This window comes from Salvelinus fontinalis, chromosome 13 (genome assembly GCF_029448725.1).
Source record: "Salvelinus fontinalis isolate EN_2023a chromosome 13, ASM2944872v1, whole genome shotgun sequence".
Taxonomy (NCBI): domain Eukaryota; kingdom Metazoa; phylum Chordata; class Actinopteri; order Salmoniformes; family Salmonidae; genus Salvelinus; species Salvelinus fontinalis.
Window position 1 is genome coordinate 5680695 of NC_074677.1, and position 15613 is coordinate 5696307.

At 51.5% G+C, this 15613-nt stretch overlaps 1 protein-coding gene across 1 annotated transcript in view; it reads left to right on the forward strand.

Moving 5' to 3' along the window:
* The window catches only part of LOC129867980 (sarcoplasmic/endoplasmic reticulum calcium ATPase 1-like), a 110363-nt gene that overhangs the window by 81915 nt on the left and 12835 nt on the right, over positions 1–15613 (forward strand). The window contains exons 12-15 of the mRNA XM_055941511.1: positions 1701–1803; positions 7331–7462; positions 14822–14941; positions 15126–15344. Of these exons, the coding sequence (XP_055797486.1) occupies positions 1701–1803; positions 7331–7462; positions 14822–14941; positions 15126–15344 (574 nt within the window). The remainder of the gene's footprint in view (positions 1–1700; positions 1804–7330; positions 7463–14821; positions 14942–15125; positions 15345–15613) is intronic.

The window sequence follows — 15613 nt, forward strand, 5'->3', positions numbered from 1 at the left end:
TTAAGAATGTACCAAATAGTTGATTTGGACACACCTAATGTTTTTCCTCTCGCTCTGATGGGTTTGTTTAGGGGGGGCCGCATATAAAAAGTACTGTATGTCCTACACCGTTCCCCCGATTTGGATGTAAATACCCTCAAATTAAAGCTCCAAGTCTGCACTTTCAGCTCATATTCATTATTTAATTTCAACTCCAATAAGCTAAAAATAATAATAACTTGGTCAATGTCCAAATATTTATGGACCTGACTGTACCTGCCCAGACTGGGGCAGACCCATATCTATTACAGTACACCTGCCCAGACGGGGGCAGACCCAGACCTACTACAGTACACTTGCCCAGACGGGACACAGGCCCAGATCTACTACAGTACCTGCCCAGACTGGGGACAGACCCAGATCTACTACAGTACCTGCCCAGACTGGGGCAGACCCATATCTACTACAGTACACCTGCCCAGACTGGGGCAGACCCAGATCTACTACAGTACACCTGCCCAGACGGGGACAGACCCAGATTTACTACGGTACACCTGCCCAGACGGGGGCAGACCCAGATCTGCTACAGTACCTGCCCAGACTGGGGACAGACCCAGATCTACTACAGTACCTGCCCAGACTGGGGCAGACCCATATCTACTACGGTACACCTGCCCAGACGGGGGCAGACCCAGACCTACTACAGTACACTTGCCCAGACTGGGGACAGACCCAGATCTGCTACAGTACCTGCCCAGACTGGGGGCAGACCCAGATCTGCTACAGTACACTTGCCCAGACTGGGGGCAGACCCAGATCTACTACAGTACACTTGCCCAGACTGGGGGCAGACCCAGATCTGCTACAGTACACTTGCCCAGACTGGGGGCAGACCCAGATCTGCTACAGTACACCTGCCCAAACAGGCCTCACGATGTCTTACTGTACCGTGCCAAGTGTTCCCCTTCAGTCAGCTCAGTCCATACAAGATTAGGCTCATATATTTTCCCTACTGAAGTTGATGAAAACCCCCTCATTATATCCAATGTAATGCCAAGTGATGATGTTGTGTTAATCACTATTCAGGGCGCGTATCCACAAAGCATCTCAGAGTAAGAGTTCCACACACACACACAACGACTGCCCCCTGAGCACTGAGCTCCCACAAACAACACACTGACTGGCAACTTCTCCAACCTGCCAGCTGTATAGAATGTTGTGAACATTTATTCATGAGACATCTTAAGACACTAGTTGTAATACACAGACGTTGTGTGTGTGTGTGTGTGTGTGTGTGTGTGTGTGTGTGTGTGTGTGTGTGTGTGTGTGTGTGTGTGTGTGTGTGTGTGTGTGTGTGTGTGTGTGTGTGTGTGTGTGTGTGTGTACAGGAAAAACAGTGGCAGTATTCCATTAGTTGTTATGAGAGTAAATTAAACCGCTCGAGATGATGATAAAAAAAGTCCAGTCCATTTATGTTTGGGCTCCTGAGTGGCTCAGCAGTCTAAAGCACTGCCTCTCAGTGCAAGAGGCGCCACTACAGTCCCTGGTTTGATTCCAGGCTGTTTCACAACCTGCTGTGATTTGGAGTCCCATAGGGCGGCGCACAATTGGCCCAGCATGGGTTTGGCCGGGGTAGGCCGTCATTTAAAAAAAGAGTGTGTTCTTAACAGACCTGCCTAGTTAAAACATGTTTTAAATATTGTGTGTGTTTGCTCTTCCAGGTTGAAAGGGGACAAGGTGGTGCAGTGTGGAGATTATGATGGTCTTCTGGAGCTGGCCACTGTCTGTTCCATGTGCAACGACTCTTCACTGGACTACAATGAGGTCAGTACTGACAACACACACATTATGGTCTTGTAAGTCATTAAGGGACTGTTGTGTCACTTCAGCCTGATCCTCTCTGTCCCTATCCTTACATCCTGTTTTCCTCAGCGGTAAAAAGCCTTCCCTTTTGTTTAAGCAGCTGTGGCACGCGGACGCACAGGTAGCCTAGCGGTTAGAGCGTTGGGCCATTAACCTAAAGCAAGTTTGAATCCTGAGCTGACTAGGTAAAAAATCTGCTCCGGGGTCGCCGTCAATAATGGCTGATCTCTGGTCGTGATCCCACTCTCTGAGGGTCTCAGGGAGAGTTGGGATATCTTCTACTTGCACACAATCCCGGATCCGGGAGCACCCCCATCAGTAAAAAAGCTCACTAGCATAGCCTAGCATAGCGTCACAAGTAAATACTAGCATCTAAATATCATTAAATCACAAGTCCAAGACACCAGATGAAAGATACACATCTTGTGAATCCAGCCATCATTTCTGATTTTTTTAAATATTTTACAGGGAAGACACAATATGTAAATCTATTAGCTAACCACGATAGCAAAAGACACAACTTTTTTTTCTCTGCCATTTTTTTCCTGCATTTGTAGCTATCACAATTTCGACCAAATAAAGATATAAATAGCCACTAACCAAGAAACAACTTCATCAGATGACAGTCTGATAACATATTTATTGTATAGCATATGTTTTGTTAGAAAAATTTGCATATTTTAGGTATAAATCATAGTTTACCATTGCAGCCACCATCACAACTCTCACCAAAGCAACTAGAATAACTACAGAGACCAACATAAATTACCTAAATACTCATCATAAAACATTTATGAAAAATACACAGCGTACAGCAAATGAAAGACAAAGATCTTGTGAATCCAGCCAATATTTCAGATTTTTTAAGTGTTTTACAGCGAAAACACAATATAGCATTATATTAGCTTACTACAATAGCCAACCACACAACAGCATTGATTCAAGCCAACAATAGCGATAACGAATAAACCAGCAAAAGATATACATTTTTTCACTAACCTTCTCAAACTTCTTCAGATGACAGTCCTATAACATCATATTACACAATACATATAGAGTTTGTTCGAAAATGTGCATATTTAGCGGCACAAATCATGGTTATACAATGAGAATAGTAGCCAAGCTGCCAACAATATGTCGGGAGAAGTCTTGGGAGAGGCACCTAATCTAATCACTAATTAATCATAAACTTGACTAAAAAATACAGGTTGGACAGCAAATAAAAGATACATTAGTTCTTAATGCAATCGCTGTGTTAGATTTTTAGAATTAACGTTACTACGACATACAGCGTGCGTTAAAGCGAGACCGCACCGAAATTAATGGCGGAATATGAGTTTTACATTTTTCAACAGAACAACGAATTAACATCATAAATAGTTCTTACTTTTTGATCAGCTCCCTATCAGAATCTTGGGCAAGTTGTCCTTTGTCCAAAAGAATCGTTGCTCGGTTGTAGATTGTCGCCTTCAACTTTGGAATTAGCAGTAAACATTAGCCATGTGGCCCAGACATGCCCAACTCACTAGAACGCAGCACAAATAAATACCCGAAAATCGCAATATACTGATATAAACTGATATAACTCGGTTTAAAATAACAACATTATGATGTCTTTAACACCTATATCGAATAAAATCAGAGCCGGATATATCTAAGGGCTATAACGGGAGCTTTCTAGAACGCCATCCTGAGGTCTGTCTTGCGTCATGGCGAACGAAGGAAAGAGAGGACCCCACGTTGCCAGCCCATTTATAAGGCCTCAGATCTGGCTAGCAACTCCATTCCAATTCTCACTATTTGCTGACATCCAGGGGAAGGCGTATGCAGTGCATCTTAACCAATAGAAGACATACAAATGAATAAACTGACCTCAGAACAGCCTGCAGATTTCAGATTTCTCACTTCCTCATAGGAAAATTGCTCCAACTCGAGTTCTGTTTTACTCACAGATATAATTCAAACGGTTTTAGAAACTAGAGAGTGTTTTCTATCCAATAGTAATAATAATATGCATATTGTACGAGCAAGAATTGAGTACGAGGCAGTTTAATTTGTGAACGAAATTTTTACAAAGTGCAAACAGCACCCCCTATTGAGAAAAGGATATGTTGACCCTTGTCGTGGCCTCTCTCTCTGAGGGTCTCAGGGGGAGTTGGGATATGGTGACCCTTGTCGTGACCTCTCTCTCTGAGGGTCTCAGGAGGAGTTGGGATATGGTGACCCTTGTCGTGGCCTCTCTCTCTGAGGGTCTCAGGGGGAGTTGGGATATGGTGACCCTTGTCGTGGCCTCTCTCTCTGAGGGTTTCAGGGGGAGTTGGGATATGGTGACCCTTATCGTGGCCTCTCTCTCTGAGGGTCTCAGGGGCAGTTGGGATATGGTGACCCTTGTCATGGCCTCTCTCTCTGAGGGTCTCAGGGGGAGTTGGGATATGGTGACCCTTGTCGTGGCCTCTCTCTCTAAGGGTCTCAGGGGCAGTTGGGATATGGTGACCCTTGTCATGGCCTCTCTCTCTGAGGGTCTCAGGGGGAGTTGGGATATGGTGACCCTTGTCGTGGCCTCTCTCTCTGAGGGTCTCAGGGGGAGTTGGGATATGGTGACCCTTGTCGTGGCCTCTCTCTCTGAGGGTCTCAGGGGGGAGTTGGGATATGGTGACCCTTGTCGTGGCCTCTCTCTCTGAGGGTCTCAGGGGGAGTTGGGATATGGTGACCCTTGTCGTGGCCTCTCTCTCTGAGGGTCTCAGGGGGAGTTGGGATATGGTGACCCTTGTCATGGCCTCTCTCTCTGAGGGTCTCAGGGGGAGTTGGGATATGGTGACCCTTGTCATGGCCTCTCTCTCTCTAAAGGTCTCAGGGGCAGTTGGGATATGCAGAAGAAACACATTTCCCACCACACACTTGTACAGGTCACACAGTTGTAGATGAGTGAAACAGGGCAAATAGAAGCATCCCCTATTTACGCTATAAACACACACACACTGAGACATGGCTGCACATCTGTTGTTGCTTTCTCCTAGGTTTGACTGATGTCGTCATCAATGTGGAGTTGGACTAACAAATGAGTGTGGTTGCTAAGCAAATCACTTGTCTCTTAGAGACGGGGCTTTGTGCCAGTAAGACAAGCTGGCAAATGTCTCATGGACTTAGCTGTGTATACAAACCACCTATTACATTGCCCTGAATGCATGAATCATGACCAAGGCGCGCACACACACACACACACACACACACACACACACACACACACACACACACACACACACACACACACACACACACACACACACACACACAGGAGTTTTCTACAATTGCCAATCCAATTTTACTCTGATGTGTGATTCTGTTTTCTCACCTCTCTGTCATCACCATGGTGCTATGGTAACCATGCTGTGTGTAAAGGGAAGCTGAAGACATGGCAGTCTAATTGCAAGACACTCAAACGCTGAGAAGATTCCTGGTATAACTGAATTAGTATGTAATGCCATTTTGTGACCGTTAACCAGTAGGATGAAACTCTGGCTTTCCCAACTAGACATGATAGAGAAAGGTATTTAGGGGATAGAGCTAAGGGGAGGTAGAGCAGCTGTGTGGAGAGGGAGAGTGGTGGACCCTGATGGTGGAGGAGCCTGGGGGTTTATAAACTCAGCAAAAAAATTTACGTGCCTTTTTCAGGACCCTGTCTTTCAAAGATAGTTGGTAAAAATCCAAATAACTTCACAGATCTTCATTGTAAAGGGTTTAAACACTGTTTCCCATGCTTCAATGAACCATAAACAATTAATGATCATGCACCTGTGGAACGGTCGTTAAGACACTAACAGCGGTAGACAATTAGGTCACAGTTATGAAAACTTAGAACACTAAAGAGGCCTTTCTACGGACTCTGAAAAACACCAAAAGAAAGATGCCCAAGGTCCCTACTCATCTGCGTGAACATGCCTTAGGCATAATGCAAAGAGGCATGAGGCCTGCAAATGTGGCCAGGGCAATAAATGGAAATGTCCGTACTGAGAGACGCCAAAGACAGTGCAACAGGGAGACAGGATGGACAGCTGATCGTCCTCGCAGTGGCAGACCACGTTTAACACTTGCACAGGATCGGTACATCCGAACATCACACCTGTGGGACAGGTACAGGATGGCAACAACAATTGCCCGAGTTACACCAGGAACGCACAATCCCTCCACCAGTGCTCAGACTCTCAGCCTATTGCGGACAGAGGCAGGACTGAGGGCTTGTAGGCCTGTTGTAAGGCAGGTCCTCACCAGACATCACCGGCAACAACGTCGCCTATGGTCACAAACCCACCGTCGCTGGACCGGACAGGTCAGGCAAAAAGTGCTCTTCACTGACTAGTCACGGTTTTGTCTCACCAGGGGTGATGGTCAGATTCGTGTTTATCGTCGAAGGAATGAGCGTTACACCGAGGCCTGTACTCTGGAGCGCCATCAATTTTGGAGGTGGAGGGTCCATCATGGTCTGGGGCGGTGTGTCACAGCATCATCGGACTGAGCTTGTTGTCATTGCAGGCAATCTCAACGCTGTGCGTTACAGGGAAGACATCCTCCTCCCTCATGTGGTACCCTTCCTGCAGGCTCATGCTGACATGGCCCTCCAGCATGACAATGCTACCAGCCATACTGCTCGTTCTGTGTGTGATTTACTGCAAGACAGGAATGTCCGTGTTCTGCCATGGCCAGCGAAGAGCCCGGATCTCAATCCCATTGAGCACGTCTGGGACCTGTTGGATTGGAGGGTGAGGGCTAGGGCCATTCCCCCCACACAAATGTCCGGGAACTTGCAGGTGCCTTGGTGGAAGCGTGGGGTAACATCTCACAGCAAGAATGGGAAAATCTGGTGCAGTCCACGAGGAGGAGATGCACTTAATGCAGCTGGTGGCCACACCAGATACTGACTGTTACTTTTGATTATGACCCCCCCTTTGTTCAGGGACACATTATTCCATTTCTGTTAGTCACATGTCTGTGGAACTTGTTCAGTTTAGTTCTCAGTTGTTGAATCTTGTTATGTTCATACAAATATTTACACATGTTAAGTTTGCTGAAAATAAACGCAGTTGACTGTGAGATGATGTGGTTAAGCTGGGTAGACAGACAGATGGTGTGGGCAGAGATGTGCCCTATATCCAGTGGACTTCTCGCATCATAATTCCCTCTCTCAATTCAATTTAAGGGCTTTATTGGCACGGTAAACATATTTTAACATTGCCAAAGCAAGTGAACTATATAATAAACAAAAGTGAAATTAACAAATAAAATGAACAGTAAACATTACACTCACAGAAGTTCCAAAATAATAGACATTACAAATGTCATTATGTGCAAATAGTTAAAGTACAAAAGGGAAAATAAATCAACATAAATATGGGTTGTATTTACAATGGTGTTTTGTTCTTATGTCTCTGTATTCTTGAATGACAGTGTGTATCAAAAGCTTTCTACTTACCCATCCTCTCTCCTGTCCCAGGTCAAAGGAGTGTATGAGAAGGTGGGTGAGGCGACGGAGACGGCCCTCACTACCCTTGTGGAGAAGATGAACGTGTTCAAGACTGACATGTCAGGCCTCAGCAAGGTGGAGCGTGCCGGAGCCTGCAACTCAGTAAGCTACGAGAGGAAACACTGAGGGGATGTATACAACACCACTATGGATGTCCACGGTGTATTAGACATACAACTGTGTCAAATAGGTAGCTGTTACCCATTGGCTTTCAACACATGGGATAATCTCCACCTACATTACCTCAACCTCTATGGTATGATATATACTCTATTGTCCCTGAGGGGAAGTTTGACATGGACAATGGAGTGTGCTGCTGCTTCCACATAGATACATAAAGAGGAAGGCCCCAAAAAATGGTCAGACTCCAGTCTCCCAAGTCATAGACTGTTCTCTCTGCTACCGCACGGCAAGTGGTACCGGAGCTCCAAGTCTAGGTCCAAAAGGCTCCTTAACAGCTTCTTTCCCCAAGCCATGAGACTGCTGAACAACTAATCAAATGACCCCCCCGCTCTGACTCTGTCAATGAGAAGTGGTGCGTCTGTCCTTCTCTCGGTGCATGACCAATGACACTGTGACAGGAAGACACGAGAGAGAGACTAACTCCCTGTGTTCCTGTCAATGACCAGCGGTTTCAAGTTTTTGCACTGAACTCCATTCATATCCCCAACAGTCCCACAATGAGAAGAAAATAAAACCTGTCACAAGTCCTGTCCTCAGAGGCTAGAGAGGATAATATTTAGACAAGCCGGGGGTTTATGAAGAGGTTAGCTAAACTTTCCAGCTTTCTGTTAGGGCTTTCAACAGGGGGGAAAGGAAGAGGTTTAGTACTAATGCACTAGTTGACGGTGAAGGATTTTTGAGGTGAAAGTGTGTGTAACTATGTTCTGCCGTCACTAGATCGACTTGTACTCACGTTCCTTGTCTTTTGTTTTTGTGATGGGACGAAGAGGAATTTTGGCTCGGTGGCTGTCTTTCTGTGAGGAAATCTGTCAAGTGTCTGAGTCCCCTGGCATCATGTCTCCAGGATATAACTGTCTGAGTTGGGAGGGAGGATCGGAGGGAGGGGAGAGGAGAAGGTAGGGATGAAGGCAGTGGGAGGGAGGGGGAGAGAGAGAGAGAAGGGAGGGAGGGAGGCTGGGGAGAAGGGATGTTGGGCGGGAGGGAGAGAGGAGAAGGTAGGGATTAAGGGAGTGGGAGAGAGAGAAGGGAGGGGGAGAGGCGACTGTATGGGATGAAGAGAAGGGAATGGGAGAGGAGGGAGACAGGTAGATGGAGACGCTGGGAGAGGAGGGAGACAGGTACATGGAGACGCTGGGAGAGGAGGGAGACAGGTACATGGAGACGCTGGGAGAGGAGGGAGACAGGGAGATGGAGACGCTGGGAGAGGAGGGAGACGGGTAGATGGAGACGCTGGGAGAGGAGGGAGACGGGTAGATGGAGACGCTGGGAGAGGAGGGAGACAGGGAGATGGAGACGCTGGGAGAGGAGGGAGACAGGGAGATGGAGACGCTGGGAGAGGAGGGAGACAGGGAGATGGAGACGCTGGGAGAGGAGGGAGACAGGGAGATGGAGACGCTGGGAGAGGAGGGAGACAGGGAGATGGAGACGCTGGGAGAGGAGGGAGACAGGGAGATGGAGACGCTGGGAGAGGAGGGAGACAGGGAGATGGAGACGCTGGGAGAGGAGGGAGACAGGGAGATGGAGACGCTGGGAGAGGAGGGAGACAGGGAGATGGAGACGCTGGGAGAGGAGGGAGACGGGTAGATGGAGACGCTGGGAGAGGAGGGAGACGGGGAGATGGAGACGCAGTGAGAGGAGGGAGACGGGGAGATGGAGACGCTGGGAGAGGTGGGAGACGGGTAGATGGAGACGCTGGGAGAGGTGGGAGACGGGTAGATGGAGACGCTGGGAGAGGAGGAAGACGGGGAGATGGAGACGCTGGGAGAAGAGGGAGACGGGGAGATGGAGACGCTGGGAGAGGTGGGAGACGGGTAGATGGAGACGCTGGGAGAGGAGGGAGACGGGGAGATGGAGACGCTGGGAGAGGAGGGAGACGGGGAGATGGAGACGCTGGGAGAAGAGGGAGACGGGGAGATGGAGACGCTGGGAGAGGAGGGAGACGGGGAGATGGAGACGCTGGGAGAAGAGGGAGACGGGGAGATGGAGACGCTGGGAGAGGAGAAAGACGGGTAGATGGAGACGCTGGGAGAGGAGGGAGAGGGGAGATGGAGACGCTGGGAGAGGAGGGAGACGGGGAGATGGAGACGCTGGGAGAGGAGGGAGACGGGGAGATGGAGACGCTGGGAGAGGAGGGAGACGGGGAGATGGAGACGCTGGGAGAGGAGGGAGACGGGGAGATGGAGACGCTGGGAGAGGAGGGAGACGGGGAGATGGAGACGCTGGGAGAGGAGGGAGACGGGTAGATGGAGACGCTGGGAGAGGATGGAGACGGGTAGATGGAGACACTGGGAGAGGAGGGAGACGGGGAGATGGAGACGCTGGGAGAGGAGGGAGACGCTGGGAGAGGAGGGAGACGGGTAGATGGAGACGCTGGGAGAGGAGGGAGACGCTGGGAGAGGAGGGAGACGGGTAGATGGAGACGCTGGGAGAGGAGGGAGACGCTGGGAGAGGATGGAGACGGGTAGATGGAGACGCTGGGAGAGGAGGGAGACGCTGGGAGAGGAGGGAGACGGGTAGATGGAGACGCTGGGAGAGGAGGGAGACGGGGAGATGGAGACGCTGGGAGAGGAGGGAGACGGGGAGATGGAGACGCTGGGAGAGGAGGGAGACAGGGAGATGGAGACGCTGGGAGAGGAGGGAGACGCTGGGAGATGGAGACGCTGGGAGAGGTGGGAGACAGGGAGATGGAGACGCTGGGAGAGGAGGGAGACGGGTAGATGGAGACGCTGGGAGAGGAGGGAGACGGGGAGATGGAGACGCTGGGAGAGGAGGGAGACGGGGAGATGGAGACGCTGGGAGAGGAGGGAGACGGGGAGATGGAGACGCTGGGAGAGGAGGGAGACGGGGAGATGGAGACGCTGGGAGAGGAGGGAGACGGGGAGATGGAGACGCTGGGAGAGGAGGGAGACAGGGAGATGGAGACGCTGGGAGAGGAGGGAGATAGGGAGATGGAGACGCTGGGAGAGGAGGGAGACTGGGAGATGGAGACGCTGGGAGAGGAGGGAGACTGGGAGATGGAGACGCTGGGAGAGGAGGGAGACTGGGAGATGGAGACGCTGGGAGAGGAGGGAGACAGGGAGATGGAGAGGAGGGAGACAGGGAGATGGAGACGCTGGGAGAGGAGGGGTGGAGGATATTGTTTCTACCTGACTACCAGCCTGATAATTACCAGAGCTGTGTTGCTGGAGCTCAGGTGACCCCTACTGTTAATGCTCTATCAGAAGCCACTAAACCATACCGCCATTTAAGATCCTTGCGATTTAGACTAACATTGTATATTCTCATGTATTTATAGCAGTTTTTATTTGGCAGATTTTGTAGGGTGTGAACGCAGGGCTGTATACATTCCCTGGTAACTTTACACTTCACTACAAGCTTAATTAAGGCAAAGTTGAGTTGTACCTTTTCAAGGGTGTGTTTACACAGGCAGCCTAATTCTGATATATTTTTTTCTAAACGAATTGGTCTTTTGACCAATCGGATCAGCTCTTTTGCCAATAATTGGGCTACTTTTGTAAAGTCTAAGTGGTGTCAGTGTCCTCTGTAACATCAGAGTCCCTTTTACTGCTGTATCATCTGTTGTCAGTGGAGATTCACAGACAGAGGGTCCTGTCTGGCCCACATTGATTCTGCTACTTCATATATACACACTTGCCCAATTGTCTGTCTGGTGCAGTTGGCTGACTGTTCAGACAGGATGTTGGAGCACCATCAGCGTGTTTTCACTAGGAACCAAACGGAACCAAACAGGGAAGGGCCTACCTTAATTTGTCCAATAGAAACTCTTGGTTTTGTTGCAAATTGATTTATGTTGCGAGGCAGTTGGCTACGGTGTAGAATAATGATTACACCCCAGGTGTCAACAACAAACCTCCCAGTCCTAGTCCCCCACCTGGTCTGATAGACCCCTCCCTCCATCACAACAACACAGTCCAACCTCCCAGTCCTAGTCCCCCACCTGGTCTGATAGACCCCTCCCTCCATCACAACAACACAGTCCAACCTCCCAGTCCTAGTCTCCCACCTGGTCTGATAGACCCCTCCCTCCATCACAACATCACAGTCCAACCTCCCAGTCCTAGTCCCCCACCTGGTCTGATAGACCCCTCCCTCCATCACAACATCACAGTCCAACCTCCCAGTCCTAGTCTCCCACTTGGTCTGATAGACCCCTCCCTCCATCACAACATCACAGTCCAACCTCCCAGTCCTAGTCTCCCACCTGGTCTGATAGACCCCTCCCTCCATCGCAACAACACAGTCCAACCTCCCAGTCCTAGTCCCCCACCTGGTCTCATAGACCCCTCCCTCCATCACAACATCACAGTCCAACCTCCCAGTCCTAGTCCCCCACCTGGTCTGATAGACCCCTCCCTCCATCGCAACAACACAGTCCAACCTCCCAGTCCTAGTCTCCCACCTGGTCTGATAGACCCCTCCCTCCATCACAACAACACAGTCCAACGTCCTAGTCTCCCACCTGGTCTGATAGACCCCTCCCTCCATCACAACAACACAGTCCAACCTCCCAGTCAAGAGTAGACATGGTGTTTGGTGCCTCATCCTTCATGGGTAGGTTCAGTTGGGTTCATTGTTCGCTACATTGCGTGACACTGTACTGAATGACATGTTTCCCCCAAAATGGTGCACACCATTCTTCAACAGCCTTGTGGTACATCTGCTCCTGTTTGGTGGGTGTGGCCTGATCAATATGGGTGTGGCCTGATCATAATGGGTGTGGCCAGACCAATGTGGGTGTGGCCTGATCGATGTGGGTGTGGCCTGGTCAATGTGGGTGTGGCCTGGTCAGTGTGGGTGTGGCCTGGTCGGTGTGGCCTGATCAATATGGGTGTGGTCGTCTGAAATCTCAAAACCCGTGCAGCCACACCATATGGTAATTGCCCTCTGGTGCCACCATAATCAAGTTTTTCATCTGGTCGTTCAGTACAGTACCGTTTTCCGTTGAATTCAATGCCATTCTGTCATACTGAAACGCAGCTCATGTGTCAGCAGCCCAGCCAAGACTCCCTCCCCCGGCCATCACCCTCTTATTGAGCCCTATCCATTAGGTGTCAGCAGCCAGAGAAACCTCCCACTTGGCCCATAAGAGACCCCCTAATCACAACAACAACACAGCCAAGCCAGAGTCAAGCCCCCCCAGTCCCCCACAGCTGCCCACTAACATGCCTGTCTGGAATAAACATCTTGGGCACCGGCTTACACTGACAGCTCCAAAAACAAACCCACTTAACCCTCTCATCTGCCCCCCTCTCTCGCCCTCCATCTCATCTGCCCCCCTCTCTCTCCCTCCATCTCATCTGCCCCCCTCTCTCTCCCTCCATCTCATCTGCCCCGCTCTCTCTCCCTCCATCTCATCTGCCCCCCTCTCTCGCCCTCCATCTCATCTGCCCCCCTCTCTCGCCCTCCATCTCATCTGCCCCCCTCTCTCGCCCTCCATCTCATCTGCCCCGCTCTCTCTCCCTCCCTCTCATCTGCCCCGCTCTCTCTCCCTCCCTCTCATCTGCCCCGCTCTCTCTCCCTCCATCTCATCTGCCCCGCTCTCTCTCCCTCCCTCTCATCTGCCCCCCTCTCTCTCCCTCCCTCTCATCTGCCCCCCTCTCTCTCCCTCCATCTCATCTGCCCCCCTCTCTCGCCCTCCATCTCATCTGCCCCCCTCTCTCGCCCTCCATCTCATCTGCCCCGCTCTCTCGCCCTCCCTCTCATCTGCCCCCCTCTCTCTCCCTCCATCTCATCTGCCCCGCTCTCTCTCCCTCCCTCTCATCTGCCCCGCTCTCTCTCCCTCCATCTCATCTGCCCCGCTCTCTCTCCCTCCATCTCATCTGCCCCCCTCTCTCTCCCTCCATCTCATCTGCCCCGCTCTCTCTCCCTCCATCTCATCTGCCCCGCTCTCTCTCCCTTCATCTCATCTGCCCCGCTCTCTCTCCCTCCATCTCATCTGCCCCCCTCTCTCTCCCTCCCTCTCATCTGCCCCCCTCTCTCTCCCTCCCTCTCATCTGCCCCCCTCTCTCTCCCTCCATCTCATCTGCCCCGCTCTCTCTCCCTCCATCTCATCTGCCCCGCTCTCTCTCCCTCCATCTCATCTGCCCCGCTCTCTCTCCCTTCATCTCATCTGCCCCCCTCTCTCGCCCTCCCTCTCATCTGCCCCCCTCTCTCTCCCTCCCTCTCATCTGCCCCCCTCTCTCTCCCTCCATCTCATCTGCCCCGCTCTCTCTCCCTCCCTCTCATCTGCCCCGCTCTCTCTCCCTCCATCTCATCTGCCCCGCTCTCTCTCCCTCCATCTCATCTGCCCCCCTCTCTCTCCCTCCATCTCATCTGCCCCCCTCTCTCTCCCTCCCTCTCATCTGCCCCCCTCTCTCTCCCTCCATCTCATCTGCCCCCCTCTCTCTCCCTCCATCTCATCTGCCCCCCTCTCTCGCCCTCCATCTCATCTGCCCCCCTCTCTCTCCCTCCATCTCATCTGCCCCCCTCTCTCTCTCTCCCTCCATCTCATCTGCCCCGCTCTCTCTCCCTCCCTCTCATCTGCCCCGCTCTCTCTCCCTCCATCTCATCTGCCCCGCTCTCTCTCCCTCCATCTCATCTGCCCCCCTCTCTCTCCCTCCATCTCATCTGCCCCGCTCTCTCTCCCTCCATCTCATCTGCCCCGCTCTCTCTCCCTCCATCTCATCTGCCCCCCTCTCTCTCCCTCCATCTCATCTGCCCCGCTCTCTCTCCCTCCATCTCATCTGCCCCGCTCTCTCTCCCTCCATCTCATCTGCCCCGCTCTCTCTCCCTCCATCTCATCTGCCCCCCTCTCTCGCCCTCCCTCTCATCTGCCCCCCTCTCTCTCCCTCCCTCTCATCTGCCCCCCTCTCTCTCCCTCCATCTCATCTGCCCCGCTCTCTCTCCCTCCATCTCATCTGCCCCGCTCTCTCTCCCTCCATCTCATCTGCCCCGCTCTCTCTCCCTTCATCTCATCTGCCCCGCTCTCTCTCCCTTCATCTCATCTGCCCCCCTCTCTCGCCCTCCCTCTCATCTGCCCCCCTCTCTCTCCCTCCCTCTCATCTGCCCCGCTCTCTCTCCCTCCCTCTCATCTGCCCCGCTCTCTCTCCCTCCCTCTCATCTGCCCCGCTCTCTCTCCCTCCATCTCATCTGCCCCCCTCTCTCTCCCTCCATCTCATCTGCCCCGCTCTCTCTCCCTCCATCTCATCTGCCCCGCTCTCTCTCCCTCCATCTCATCTGCCCCGCTCTCTCTCCCTCCATCTTTCTCTCTCCTACCAGGTGATCAGACAGCTGATGAAGAAAGAGTTTACTCTGGAGTTCTCGCGTGATCGCAAGTCCATGTCTGTGTACTGTACCCCCATCAACAAACCAGGCTCCGGGTGCAAGATGTTCATCAAGGTGCAGACACACAGACACCTCAATCAACAGATCAACAGAGTCCAACTCTATGCATTTTCACTATAAGCCAGAGTGGGAGAGGAGCTTGGATGTCCCCATTGTGACCTATTGACCCCTCTCTCACTCACACACACACACACACTAAATATACATCTATAACCCGCCCACCCCTCCACTCCCACAGGGTGCCCCAGAGAGTGTGATGGAGCGATGCCAGTACCTGCGTGTTGGCACAGGGAAGGTGGCACTGACCATGCCCCTGAGAGAGCAGCTGACCTCCCTGATCAGGGACTGGGGCACGGGCAGGGACACGCTGAGATGCCTGGGCATGGCCACACGGGACTCGCCACCTAAACAACAGGACATGGATCTGGAGAACTCCACCAAGTTTGCTGAGTATGAGGTGAGTGTGAGTGTGAGGTGAGTGTGAGGTGAGTGTGAGGTCAGTCAGAGACGAACAAGAAGCTGGGTGAATGCCAGACTTGTGGGCAGACTAGGCAGGGAGATTACTCACTTAAAAAGGAAGAATGTTTTTGTTTTTTAAGTTGAACTGGTTCCTGTTGTGAAAGACCATCCACATTGAAAGAAATGATAACGATCATCATATTTGAAATGGTTTAGTTCTACCGGGACGCCTGTCATCGATCCTTCGCTACATACAGGTTGTATTTG